The 13,886-nt window shown below is 40.5% G+C and overlaps 1 protein-coding gene across 1 annotated transcript in view; it reads left to right on the forward strand.

Moving 5' to 3' along the window:
* Window positions 1-13,886, forward strand: part of ADAMTSL1 (ADAMTS like 1) — a 215,875-nt gene that overhangs the window by 136,615 nt on the left and 65,374 nt on the right. Inside the window, exon 15 of the mRNA XM_074855478.1 lies at window positions 906-1,035. Coding sequence (XP_074711579.1) covers window positions 906-1,035 — 130 coding nt within the window. The remainder of the gene's footprint in view (window positions 1-905; window positions 1,036-13,886) is intronic.

Raw genomic sequence — 13,886 nt, forward strand, 5'->3', positions numbered from 1 at the left:
TTAAAACATAATTGCCGTATCTTCCACCTTCTCTCTTAGTCCCAACAGCTACCCTTGTTCTGTCCCAGCTCTCAGATAAAACCCTGCAGATTTGTATCTTCAGTGTAGATACAGGTCTGTGGATGCAGAATAATGACTGAGAGCAGCTGAATTGTCTGACCTTGTTTTACTTTACTTTTGCACATATAGCAATCATACTGCTGCTTATAATATAACATGCTGTTCATGACATAATATAACAGGCCAAAGCCATCTTCACACCTTAGCCTGCTTGACTGACAAATAAACAGCCTCATTGTGCTTACAGTGAAAGGATGAGACACTAGAGAGCACTGGACAATTTTTTGTCCAGGGAAGGTAAGTGGTGAATGAACCCAGGGACTTTTCACTGCAATGAAGATGACTAGTGAGACTGAAAGCAAGAGCAAGTAAAAGCCCAGCATCCCATGCACTGTTTTGATCAGGCCGTTTCCCAACTGGCTGGGGAACAGGACACAAAAGGTGCTGTAAACAATGTATGACTCTGGAAAACTGCAAGAGTTACAAGTGAAAACTTTTCCCAATAGAAGAGAGAAAAGGAACTGCAATTTTCACTACTCAGTCAGGTATGCTGTGTCAAGAAACATACTCCTTTAGTAGGCATTCATACCATACTCATCAGAGACCATCAGGCAGAATGCTTGGATGTGGACAACAAACACCCTACTGCTGTGCAGGAGGAAGCCTACTCCCTCTCTGCAGCCAGGGCTGCAGCCCCTGAGCTGGCAGCCCTGGACATGAGGCTGTGCCCCACACACATGCAGCAGCCCCAGCACAGCCCTGTTGGCTCTGCAGGGCCCATCTCTGCCCTTGGCTGCCCCTCCAGGTATGGCAAGCTAGGTGTGACCATGCGTTGTTGTGTGCAGGTGTCCAGGAGGCTGTGGTGACCTGTCTCAACAGACAAACCCGGGAGACTGCAGATGAGACACTCTGCGTAACCAGCCGCCGTCCTCCACAGCTGCTGAAAGCCTGTAGCCTGGACCCCTGCCCCGCAAGGTAGGCTTCTTATATCTTATCACCAGGCATATATTTTTTTTCCAGATTTAAGAGAGATGTGATCACTGATGAAGTTGAGAAACTGATCTTCAAGCTCCCTGTGAATCTGGGACGTTCAGGACCAGGGATGCTTGGATCTGGGTGTTACTGAAATGACCGCTGAAGTACAGGAGTAAACCACGCAGACAAGAGCCTGAGGTGGCTCCCCAGGTTGCAGTACCCACAGACTCAGCTGTCTGGGCTCAGAAAATCTGTGCCACTCCCCCTGGGACTCCATGTAACTGACATGAAGTGAGTAGAGGTGATGCGAGTGAGTAAAACTCTGCTGCTGTCTGAGTAAGGTAGCAGATCGATGCAGCTGAGTTGGTGTTATTGCATGTGAGGATACCCAGGCCAGAGCTCTTTGGTCTTGTCCAGACATCATTTAATAGATTTTGAGGAATCCATGACAAAAGCAAAACAAATGCACAAGTGTAGGTGGTGGTAGTCCAGTATGTTGCCCAGAGCATTTAAAATTATAAAAATAATTTAAAATAAGTTGTGACCCCAGACCCAATGGCCTTTCAGGCTGGAGGCACATGCTGCCTCACGCATGCTCTTTCTCAGACTGCAGATGCTTACAGCCTCAGAATCAGAATCACAGAATCATTCAGGTTGGAAAAGACCCTTGGGATCATTGAGTCCAACCATCAGCCCTACTTTACAAAGTTCTCCCCTACACCATATCCCCCAACATCTCATCTAAACGACCCTTAAACACATCCAGGGATGGTGACTCCACCACCTCCCTGGGCAGCCTATTCCACTGTCTGACCACTCTTTCTGTGAAAATTTTTTTTCCTAATGTCCAGTCTGAACCTCCCCTGTTGCAGTTTAAAGCCATTCTCTCTTGTTCTGTCACTAATTACCACTAATTACTCACTAATGTGAGAAGAGACCAGCACCAACCTCTCCTCAATGTCCTTTCAGGTAGTTGTGGAGAGTGATGAGGTCTCCCCTCAGCCTTCTTCTCCTCAAACTAAACAGTCCCAGCTCCTTCAATCGCTCCTCATAGGATTTGTTCTCCAGGCCCTTCACCAGCTTTGTTCCAGCACCTCGATATCTCTCTCGTATTGAGGTGCCCAAAACTGGACACAATACTCCAGGTGTGGCCTCACCAGTGCAGAGTACAGGGGGACTATCACCTCCCTACTTCTGCTGGTCACGCTATTTCTAATACAAGCCAGGATGCCATTGGCTTTCTTGGCCACCTGGGCACACCGCTGGCTCATGTTCAGCTGCTTGTCAATTAGAACCCCCAGATCCTTTTCTTCCAGACAGCTCTCCAGCCACACCTCCCCGATGCATGGGGTTGTTGTGGCCCAAGTGCAGGACCTGGCACTTGGCCTTGTTGAAGCTCATGAAGCCTCGTGAAGCTCGTCACGCCTGTCATGAAGCCTCTTCACGCCTGTTGTGATTTGAACTTGTCCATGCAGCCAAACACCGTGCAGCTGGTTGCTCAACCCCTCCCTGCCCAGGGAATGGGTAAGAGAACTGGAGGGACAAGAGGAGACTTGTAGGTTGAGATAAAAAACAGTTTAGTGATTGTAACAAAACAAAACAATATTAGAAAGTACAAACAGATAATGCACTATGTGCTTGCTCACCACCCGCCAACTAATACCCAGCCCTCTCCCAGCCAACAATCTCAACAGAATGAAGATCCAGGTGTCACAAACATGGAAACGAGTGAGAACCCACCTCCTTTATATACTGAGCATAATGCCACATGATATGGAATATTCCAGTGGCCAATCTGAATCTGGCACTCCAGCTGTGCCCCCTTCCAGCTCAAGAAAAGTTAACTCTATCCCAACTGAAATCTGGGTCTGGCACTCCAGCTATGCCCCCTCACAGCTTAAGAAAAATTTACCTTTAGCCCAGCTGAAACCAGGACAACACCACAGTCGTATTGACCGGGAGGTGCAAAGCCAAAGGGCAAACTTCAGACCGCTTACCTATTCAGGTCCTGCAGGCAGACAGTTTATGGATTGGCTTAACTTTACCCAGAGTTGTCTCAAGTTTAAGGAGACCTGCAACCTCCCCTCTCACAAAAGATTTTGCAGAATCTGTTCCTCCCTGGCTTCAGGCAGCTTCCACAATCCTGATCCTAAAAATAGCAGATCTTTGTCTGTAGAGATTCACATCGGTACCCTCTATGACAGAAAATAGCTGTCATGATGTTCCTGTGGTTTATTTAAATAGACCTGGGCCTGTCAAGTCTTCAAGATATACTGTATACATAATGCCTATATTTACAGCTGTACACAGGTGCATTTGCTCTCTTCTGGTAGTGTGACAGATTTGAAATACATTGATTTATAACTTTGGACTATTTGAAACTCTCAGTCCTGTCCAGGCGGTAGATATTCCTTAGAGCATATATGTATGCTTTATGTGACAGTAGCATATACAGAGGTATATCATTATGAATATTAGTAGATTTGGGGTACACAGAGAAAGTTCACATTAAAAATCAAAAATGGCATCAAATATGGCCAGCATTCAAGAATAATAAGGACAAAAATAATGGTTTGATTGGATGATCAGGGTTTTGAGTCTGTGACAAGCAAAGCCAAATAGGCTGACATGTTTCACCAAAGCATTATAAGAATTGCTTATGAGGATATTGCAACCCTGACTTTGTTAAATTGTCTGTGTTGCTGGCATTAACACACAAATATATTAATGCTTGAAAAGAACTTTGGAGATGGAAATCTCATTGTAATTGATAGGTAGCAGCCTCACTGGAGCTGAGAGTGCATGGTAGGAGATTGATCACCTATCAGTTCTGACACAGAAAATAAATAAATAACCATCTTAAATATGGTTAAGAAAAAAAATTACAGTCATGTAGGCCAGTATTTATGTGAGTTCTGTTATAAAAGTAGTCTAAGAAATTGAGTGAATACTTTTTTAATTAGTCTGTGTGATAATCCGTACCACTGTGGTAACCTTCCTACCATCGTGGAACTCGTTTAAACAACCTTGGGTGTGTAGTTCACTCCATGGATTACAAGATGATCATACTGTAGGTGAGAATCAGACTGTGAAGCAGAGGTGAAGGGGAATTGAGACTGTGCAGGAGACTAAGAAGTTTTCATGTACCCCTAGGGCTGCAATTGAGAAAAGAGGAAATGACTCCCTTCCCTGTATATATATCTCCTCTACCTCCAGCCCCGCCCCCCCCCCCCCCCCTAGTCTGGAAGAAATTGCCTATCTGCAGAGATTTAAGTGGCATAAGATGAAGAACAGCACACGTTCTGCAAAATGGCTCCTCTGGTAAGAGCAAGGAGGCCTAAAACTCAAGGCTGCAGCCATCAGGCAGCATGGCTAATGGAAAGAGCAGCAAGAAGGAAAGTTGATGTCTCTCCTAGACAGGCTGTGACAGGATAACTTCCTTATTTCCTGCAAGCTTCTGAAGTGCTACATCTACTACTGTCACTGTATTAAATACAATGTTATATTAATTAAACGGACAGTATTTAGTGTATAAAGATAATTGATTTATAATCATTAATTACAACAGTCTTAAGACTTGAAACACATGAAAAAAAGGGAAAAAAAGGCTTTAGAGTATTCTCTTTGTTTTAATCATAAGATGCTTCAGAATTCTACTTCAAGAAATGTTGATCCAGGAATCTGATGGAAATTTAGGTTGAAATCCTGTGTTTATGAATGCTGATAAAGGCATTACTATTGACTGACAAGTCCAAAACTTGTAATACCACTATGGCTGTGAACTTAGATCCCTGTTGCAGAAGTTCCCAAAATGTGATCTGTGAACCATTGATAGTTCCCAGAGCTTTCTCTGATGGTTTATAGAGCTGGCTGGTCTCATAGTGCTGGCTCTTCTCTCTGTTTTCCAGCTGCTAAAGTGCATTAACTGAAGCTAAAAATATGAAAAACACTTTCCTAAAATGTCCTTGATATTTAAGTGATTGTTGGAGCATGCAGTTGTGGTGGGTAGAGGAGGCAGTCTGCTGAAAAGGTAACTGAGACTGTGACAGGTGTCTCAGTAGACAAGGGAATGTTGTCCATAGCATGAAGAAAAAGCTGAGAAGTCTTGCCCAAAAGAACAAAAATTCCCTCCTAATATATTTAGAGAAATTATTCCAGTGACGTTTCTTGAACTAAAACAGCTTGTTTAGAATTTAATGCATGTGTCTAGACTTTAATACAGCTCAAGATCTTGTTGAGCTTAAGAGGGAGAACATTTAAAATTTAGAACTTCTAAGCTTAGTGTTGCTTCTGCTGCAGGCACTGTTGGTAACACATGACAGTCTCAGTAGCCTCTCCTGGTCAACAATTGGTTTAGCTGGTTTAATACAGATAAACAAAAGCATTGAACCACAGAATCTAGTCAGCCTTTCTGGAGCATCAGAAGGCATACACCTCGAGACAGGTACTATAGGAGCAGTCAGTGAAGAGTAATTTCATTCTGGTTTTGTTTCATCATTCTTTTTGGACACGTAAGAAGAATGATGCTGAAGGCATCTTCACTGTTGCTGTTCTTTTTGCTCCCTACAGAGAATAAATGTGCATAGACTGGAAGACTTCATTACTCAGTTAATACTTCACCTTGAAAATAGTCTGTGGTATCATCATCCTCTTCAATTCCTAATTGCTCTTGTCTCTCCTGGAACAAAATATGGTAAAAACTAGAATATACTGGCAATACTTCAGATTTATGAAAACACTGAAGGGTGATGGCGCTTGTATAGCAGCTGAGAGAATTTTGTGATTTCCATTGAAATGCTGGCTTAATATCTTAGCATATTACTATTCTGAGTCCAATGAAGAGAGACAGAAAAACTAAACCACAGAAATCTGTCTTCAGATATTCACAGCTGTATGGAGTCAGCAAAATCTCATACTTAAGATTCTTACAGAAGAAAGAACAACCAGGAAGAGTTGCACACAAAAATTGGAATATTTCGTCCATATTCAAATCCCAGAGCAGCTGAGTTTCTTGTGGTTTCAGACTTTGTAGAGAGTTTTTTTGCTTATTCAAGAACAATAGCAGAAAAAGAGCCCAGTCCCATTTCTCCTGGATAACAGTATAACAAAAATTCCCATTTTGCACTAAACTAAGAAATAGCGAAACACTATGGAGCTGATTGCTAAATTGGGAGCTAATAACTGATTTTCAGCACAGTAGGTACAGAGCAAAATTTTGTATCATTAACTTGGTATGCTCATGTTTGATATTTCTATAGAAAGGATATAGTTTGTTTTGATGTACGAGGAGACCCAGCATGCTTTCTCCAGCAAAGAGAGGAATGTAGACTATGACCATTTTAATTCAGTCATTCAGTTACTTCATTTGTGTCAAACAACCTATAGCATTTCCAGAATTTCATAGCAGTACTTGAGCAGAGCACAGTCTTCCCAGAAGTAAATGCAGAGTAGCTGTTCAATGTCTAGAAATTTCTTCTCTAAGCTCAAAAAATGAAAGGGCAGATCACTCAGTTTTGCTAATTGCTATTTTTGTATTCTAAATTACTCCAAAAGCAATCAGAAAAACCCTGTTTCAATGTTGTCTTATGGTTTTCAACAATAAAATGACTTACATCCAAAATGTGTCTTTTCCTTAGCCACCACAACCCAAAATACAGAGGCAGTCATCATCTCGTCAGATATATTTGCTCTTGTTTATAACAGCAACAGCATAAGCACCTCTTGGTGACCCAACAAACTCTACCAAAGGGGTGAAAGAGAGTGTTGTAACTGTGCTATTAATTATAATTGCTCAATAGTTTGATCAATGCGTGTTGAAAAGTTTTGGTAAACATGTATAGAGAAGTGGAGAGAGAAGCAAAGCAATGAAAGCCAGATGGCTGAAAATGGAAGAAATTCCGGGCAATCTCTACAGCTTTGTTCTTGTGTATTTTCAAAACAATTTTTATTCCTACACGACAAGGAACGGCTGAATGCTACAAAACCAAAAAGAAACAGTGAAGAAAAAGAAGGCGGTTCTAGGAATAGCACATGATTTCACCTCAACATTTCCCTTTACTCCTTCAAGCCTCTGTTGTTAGCAAGAAAAGATAGGAAGCCATCTAGGCAGTACTGATACCTGACTGAAGGGTCAAGATAGCCCTGAATTAGGCTGAGATCTAGCTCATTGCAGAGTATCTTCTTTTTCTCTTCCTTTTCTTCTTTTTTTCCCCTGCAGCTGCTTGTTTTGTGTTGTGCAATAATTATTATTTTAATGTTTATTTGGTGAATGCAGTATTATCCATCTGTTTTGCTCTATTTCATTTCCCAGATGAAGTCAAACTATAAAAGAGAAAAAAAATCAACATGTTTTTTGATGTATTTGTAGACATGAGGCATTAGGTTGCTGGTAGGTGTAAGATGTGCTCCTTTCGACAATCTGAAATTAATTCAATATGTGTGGAAGGGCCAGAACTTTCTGTAATCCATTACAGGTGACCTCTGTGTGTGGGAGGGTGTGGGAGGGTTTTGTGAGGACAAACCCCTGACATTTTTTTTTAAATGGGATGTATTTAAGTCTGTTTTGAACTGCAGTGCATTGAGAATGTCTTTGACAGCTTCTTAAGATGTAGCCCACAGAGCCTCCTGGGATCACAGGCCACAGCTTGAACCATTGGTGGAATAGATTGGAGACTCAAACATTAGAAGGAATATGCTGTTAGACACCGTAGATTGACCCTTATTTGAAGCCTTTAGGTTGAGAAACAGCTTAAACAGGAGTCATGGGCTCAGTGGGAGAACCATAATCCCATTTTTTGTCTAGGCTTACTTTGCTAAAGACAGGACTGTACAAAGATGACTAAACAGGCTGTTGTCTCTAGGTGGCTCTGTTATGCTGTACCTGCATTACCTGTATGCCTACCCTTCACTACTGCATACCACCCTGGCCTTAAAATGTATTAATCTGTGACCTAAAAACATTTATCTTTCTCTCCCGTTTTTTACAATACAGTCTCCCCCTTTCTACTCTCTCCAGTTCTTAAGAGCTTACCCAAGATACGCCTGACAGCCCACGCTTCCCCTTTCTCACTGTATGGGTTGCCTGTGGTGGAAGAGTAATTGCATGCTTCTTTGTATCTCTTACTCAACAGCAGTTGCAGTGAAGTTGCCAAGGGGACCTGTAGGGAGTGGTCCTTTTCAGCCACGTGTGTCACATCTAAATGTGATGCAAAACAACTTGAAAGTTGCCAGGGTCAGTGGAGCAGCTCAGGAGTCTCCATCACAGTCTGCCTCCAGCTCTTCTAGTTTAAAATTTCAGACCTCATCCCCAGCCATTTTGCTTTTTTAAATAATATGATGGTTCCTTCATTAGATAGGATTTCATTCATAGACATTTTCCTCCGTTTCAGTTTCCATTCGGACTACTATGTTCATAAAATATTAAAGTGCGATTGTAAATAATTTTTTTAATGTTATACCATATTTCCTTTTTACTTCAAAGAATGGTAGATTACACTTCTTTTTCAGAATCCTATATACCTAGATTATTTTCCTCTACACAAATCTCCAGGTCACAAGTTTCGCCAAGTCAGTACACCCTTGTGTTGAAACAATCTCACCATGTCCTACCACAGGTTTTTTATAGCTTGGTTTGTGATGAGTATGAGCTTAAAGTCATGGTAGGGACTTAGTGAGTCGCTCTGCAGAGGATAATTTCTTTTTTTCCTGGCACTGTTAATTTCCCAGTTTGAGTCACCTCAATACAGTCCATATCTCTCCACGCTTCTCCTGTTTAACACCTGTGCTAAGCAGAACTTAATATTCACTGCCAGTTTATATTTGTCAATATTTTGAACAAATATGCTCTCACTTCAGCATTTCATATGTTAACTTCTACTTCTTAGTTTTTTCTCTAAATTTATTCTTAGTTTTCTTGAGTATTAATTTACTGCCTCAACAGCTGGATTTCACTCCCAAAAGAAAGTTTTCCCAACAGTGATAATAAAGAGCCTGCCTTTGCTCTTGTGCCAAATATAAAACTAAGTCAAGAGTTTTGTAGCATAATGGCCAGGATGAACTTTTTCACTGCAGCATTAACCTGTGAAATAAGCTGTAGGGTCTTATAAATGTTTGATTTACAAAGCATCATCACTTCCTTTAAAAAGTGGGGTGAAATGAAGAGCACCATTATATCTTCTATATACAGTACTGCTGAAGTAACTTATTATAGCAGTAGTCTGAGGAACACTCAGTGCTTTCAAACCAATAAACCTTTGTGGATGAAAAGATAATTTATGTAAAAGGAGAATAAAAATATGGCCCTGAAGTGCTGAAAATGTACTGTACAGTTCTGTACCATACTTACACATCAGAAAGATTCACACATGAAATAAATGAAGGAGGAGCCTTCATTTCCATTCAGTTTGAGTGAGTGAAGTACCTGTAGAAGGAGCCAGACTGATTAAACAAAGAGTGCTGTATCTGCCAAGTAGGTCTGTCATATCTGCAGAAGCACAGCAAGCCCTGCTATTTATGTCCATGAAAATTTCCATCTTCAGTTATGTGATCTCCATTCCTCTGGCGTCTCTTCTAATGCTGTTAAACATTGATGGTCTCACTGATGGAGTAGAGTTTGTGGTGTACAGTCACCCATTAGAAATGTAACTAAGCTGATGTAGTCGACACTGCAACCAGGTGTTAGTAGATCTTGGTCGTTCACAGGCTTGGGAAAGACTTGAACCACTCACACAGAGGTGAACAGCAATGCATTTAATTACTACCCAATGGATCCACAGATTCGTATTGTTATAACTAAACTGGATGGAAGTTTGGGATTTGGAGATTTTTAAAAATCATTATAGTTATACTGTCATGGTTCCTGATCTGAACAAAGGTGTTTGGGTATGTCAGACAAATTCATTCCCCTTCCCATGAAGAAGCAAACTGTACTGTCTAAAGTCATTATTTTCTCCAAGATTTAAAAAGCCAGTTTCTCACTCAGGAAAAGTTAGGGGAGAAGTGTATTAAGTCGCCATTCTGTAGTCTGTGGATTCTGCACAGATACCTATATTGGTATAATTATTAGGATGGAGATATGAAGTGTTTTAGTACAAGTTTGTCTATATACATAGTAACTTTTCTGACATCATCATTTTGAATATAATAACATTTCCTTCCATGCATTTCAGACTCAGATCTTGCTTGATACTTCAATGAATCTGAATACTTTACCGTGGTTGTTTTGGTTATTTATGGGTGTAACACAAGTTTAGAGCCTGCTCACTCTGTGAAAAGCTCCTGCATATTTGGATATCTGCATGTCAATGTGAGGAAAAACACCTTTTATTGCAGAAGAGTGAATGAGTTACTAAATAGATTATCAGTCATAGTTTCAGGATCTCAAAGGGGAAGTAAAAAGGAAATATTGGATCTGGATGTGCTCTTCGAACAAAATTCTTGCACTGCCTTACTAACAGTATGTTGCAAGAAGGGCATTGAAGGGAACTCAAACATAAGCAGGCATTGGGAGTTTCCTGAGTTCAGTCACAGTACCATATAGATATATATATACCTAAGTTCAACTGTTCTCCCCTCACCCTACTAAAAAACTAGAGAAAAACCTTGTGTGCTTGATTTTGAGACACAGTCTGTTTGCACATTCTGCACTGGCGAAATAGTTCAGGAATGGTTCATCCTAATGAAAATATTATCCCTGTAATGCTTCCAGCCAGGTCAGCAAGAAGCTTATGTTATCTGCTAGTTTTGTGGCAGACCTGCTCATAAAACTTGGATTTACTAGAGAACTATTTAAGCCCACTCACTGTTATCTGAACACTGTTTCATTCATGAATCTGCTTGCTTTGTCCATTCAATCCAGTGCCATCTCCTTGACTTCTTTCCTGCACTGATCATTTCAGCAAAGGCATGCTTAGATTTCAGAAGAGTCTTGTTACTCTGTGGGACAAAACCACATGTTCATGAATATTGATCTTACAGGTTGTGAAGTCAGGCTTCTTGTATGTTCTTTCCATGCCATCTACAGGCATTTTCAACTATCTCATTTGTAAAATGGTTCATTTTAGATGGTATTTCAGATTACAAATAATCAGTTCATTGCACATGTTTCTCACCTGCTGAGCTTTTTCTTTCTTTGTCATCTGGTGTCTGTAAGCTTCTTGATGTTTCCTTCAAGAACAGCTGATTTTAACATTTTTCATATGACATAAAGTTAGGCCTAGGAAAAGGTGTTGACTTATGAGACAGTCCAGCATGGAGAAGACCAGTGTGAAAAGAGCCAGGGAGACTTTGATATAAAGCAGCACTGTCATGGGCAGCAGGGTGTTAAACTGTCCCTGTGCTTCTTTTCAGAAGAACCATATGAGAGCACTTCATAGACTGATGTACACAATTTATTTCATGAATTAGTGGTTCTTGTGTTTTTGCATTACTTTGATGCAGGTTTAGGCCAAGGGTTATTATGCCACTCCTCTGTAGCTCCCAAACTGCATGTTCCTTCGTGCACTATTCATTCAGTATCTGCCATTGTAAGTGCAATTCATGCAATTTCTGTCTTATTCCTCAAACCTCCCTATATTACTTCTTAACCAGGTTTCCAACTTTACACTGATTTACTCTATTCCTCAGCTGTTTCCTATCTTCATTTTTGAAAGGAGCTACAACGGATCCATTTTCACTCTGTCTTATAAAATATTGAACAGCCTCCTTGTAGGAAGTTTGTGCTTTAAGCACGAACCCAAATCTAAACTTGAGACAAAAACTGGTACTCATTTGTCTGTCAAGCTTAATCTGATCTGTGTAGCTATAATAATAATTATATAATAGTAATAATATAATAAAGCTGTAATAGACAGCCATTGCTGTAATTTATCTCAATGCTGCAGCTATCATACAGAGTAAAAGTCTCTTGTGAGGTACTTTTCAGTAGCCAGTATATCTGCTAATCTCTCAAACCAATTCTCTGCCAAACCAGTTCACTTACCTGAAGTTGTCGTTCGTCTGTGGTTCATGCATTCTGCATCTGCAGTAGTCCCCCAAAAGACCCACTAGACAACCTCCCACTGTTCAAAGTATTCACAGAAAAACACAAACCCTCTTTTCTGACCTGCTGTAATGGTTGATGTTCTCTGCCTTCAACTCAAGGGACAGCAAGACCTTTTTACTGTAAGCAACCTTATATATATTGCTTGAAACGTGTCAGAAGGTTACTCCAGCAACCAAAATTGCCATTTGTAGAGTTCTTGCATACACCATTTACCCTCTGTTCTTCTCTGACTTTTGAGTTCTTCCTCTATTTTCCCCTATTTGACTCTGTTACATAAATATTGGCTCCCCACCACATTCAGTTATATTGATTTGCAATATTAATTGATACCGATAAGTCTACAGATTGAATGCAGGCCACTTCTGTCAGCTCCCAGAATCTTTGATCTGCTCAAGTGTGTTGACTGTATAGGCATTTTTTTAATGGATTCCCTTCACTTGCAAGGAAGATGCTTTCTGAAGAAAAGCACCTCAGTCTCTCTTGTGCACAATGATCCCCTGAAACCTTCCCTGTCTGTTCAGATCCCTTCATGTTGGTGATACTGAACAACAGATTTTGTCAGGCTGGCACTGAATAACTACTAAGAGTAAATTATTTTTGTGTTGCTGCTGCTATTAATTTAAAAGTACCTTGCCTTTTCATTTTTATTTCTTAATCAAGTATTAACTTTTTCAAAGCCTAGTTAAATTGCAGTTTTTCTCTGATGTGTGTGTATACTGTATGTATATTTGTAATGTTCTCTCTAACATGAACTGAACCATAGCAGTAGGGAGATCACTTCCTAGGGACTCAGATCCATGTTTAAACACCTGGATGGTGGTCTTAGCTCTCACACTTCATTTCAAAGGAGCAGTCTGATTTTACTGTGGGTGATTTCACAGCTGAATGAAAAATTAGTTGTAGTTAAATTCTTACCTTTTATGCCCCTTTCTTTGATATTAGTTTGATGATACAGCCAGGAACTGACCTGGGAGTCCTCATCTCAATCCTGTAGCTTCACTTCAGGAAAGTATGCTACTCAAACAGGATTGACAGTAACTCCCTCTGCTGTCCAGAGTTTCAGATTACATTCTGGATGATATTTTAAAACCTGACACTGAGGATACTGACTCAACCCAAGATAAATCTGCTAAAGGAGCCTCAAGAAAGCCTTTCACACCTATGAAACAGGAAGATTTGCTGCAAACACAGCTCCAGATCAGTAACAGAAAAGGGAGGGAGGAGATGTATGGGTTCTGATTAGTCTTCTCAGTCTGCAGGGTCCAATGAAGGACACACAGGTTAACAGAGGACAAGAGGAAGCCAGGATTGACATAGTATGTGATTTACTCAGTCTGTTGCATGTGCATATACATAGCTGCCACCCAGCCCTTGTGTACTGAGGAATGTCTCTATGCAGGCAGGTGTCAAATGTTAAGTAAGACACTTCTAGGCAAACCTCTCTCCACACTGATGAATGTTTATTTTAGAAACAAGAAGAGTTCTTTTGTATCACTTTCATATGGTTTAACCACATAAAAATGACAATAATTTCATTTTTTTAGAACTAGTCTGGGAGGTCTTTGTGTAGAAGTGTGTTTACTTTTCCTGTGCAGTGTTCAATTTTCTTGGCAGTGCTTGAAGGGATTCTGTCAGGATGAAATCATATATCTCTAGAAAATATTCTTTACTTAATAACACTTAACAGCTTAGAACACTTTGGTTTTTACTATAAATACTGTGTGTACAGAGGCTGATCCAAAGCTGTTGGCTCCATAGTGCTTTGACTCAAGACTATACATTTCCCAAGTTCTACCTACATCATTTACTT

Source organism: Strix uralensis, chromosome Z (assembly GCF_047716275.1).
Source record: "Strix uralensis isolate ZFMK-TIS-50842 chromosome Z, bStrUra1, whole genome shotgun sequence".
Classification (NCBI taxonomy): domain Eukaryota; kingdom Metazoa; phylum Chordata; class Aves; order Strigiformes; family Strigidae; genus Strix; species Strix uralensis.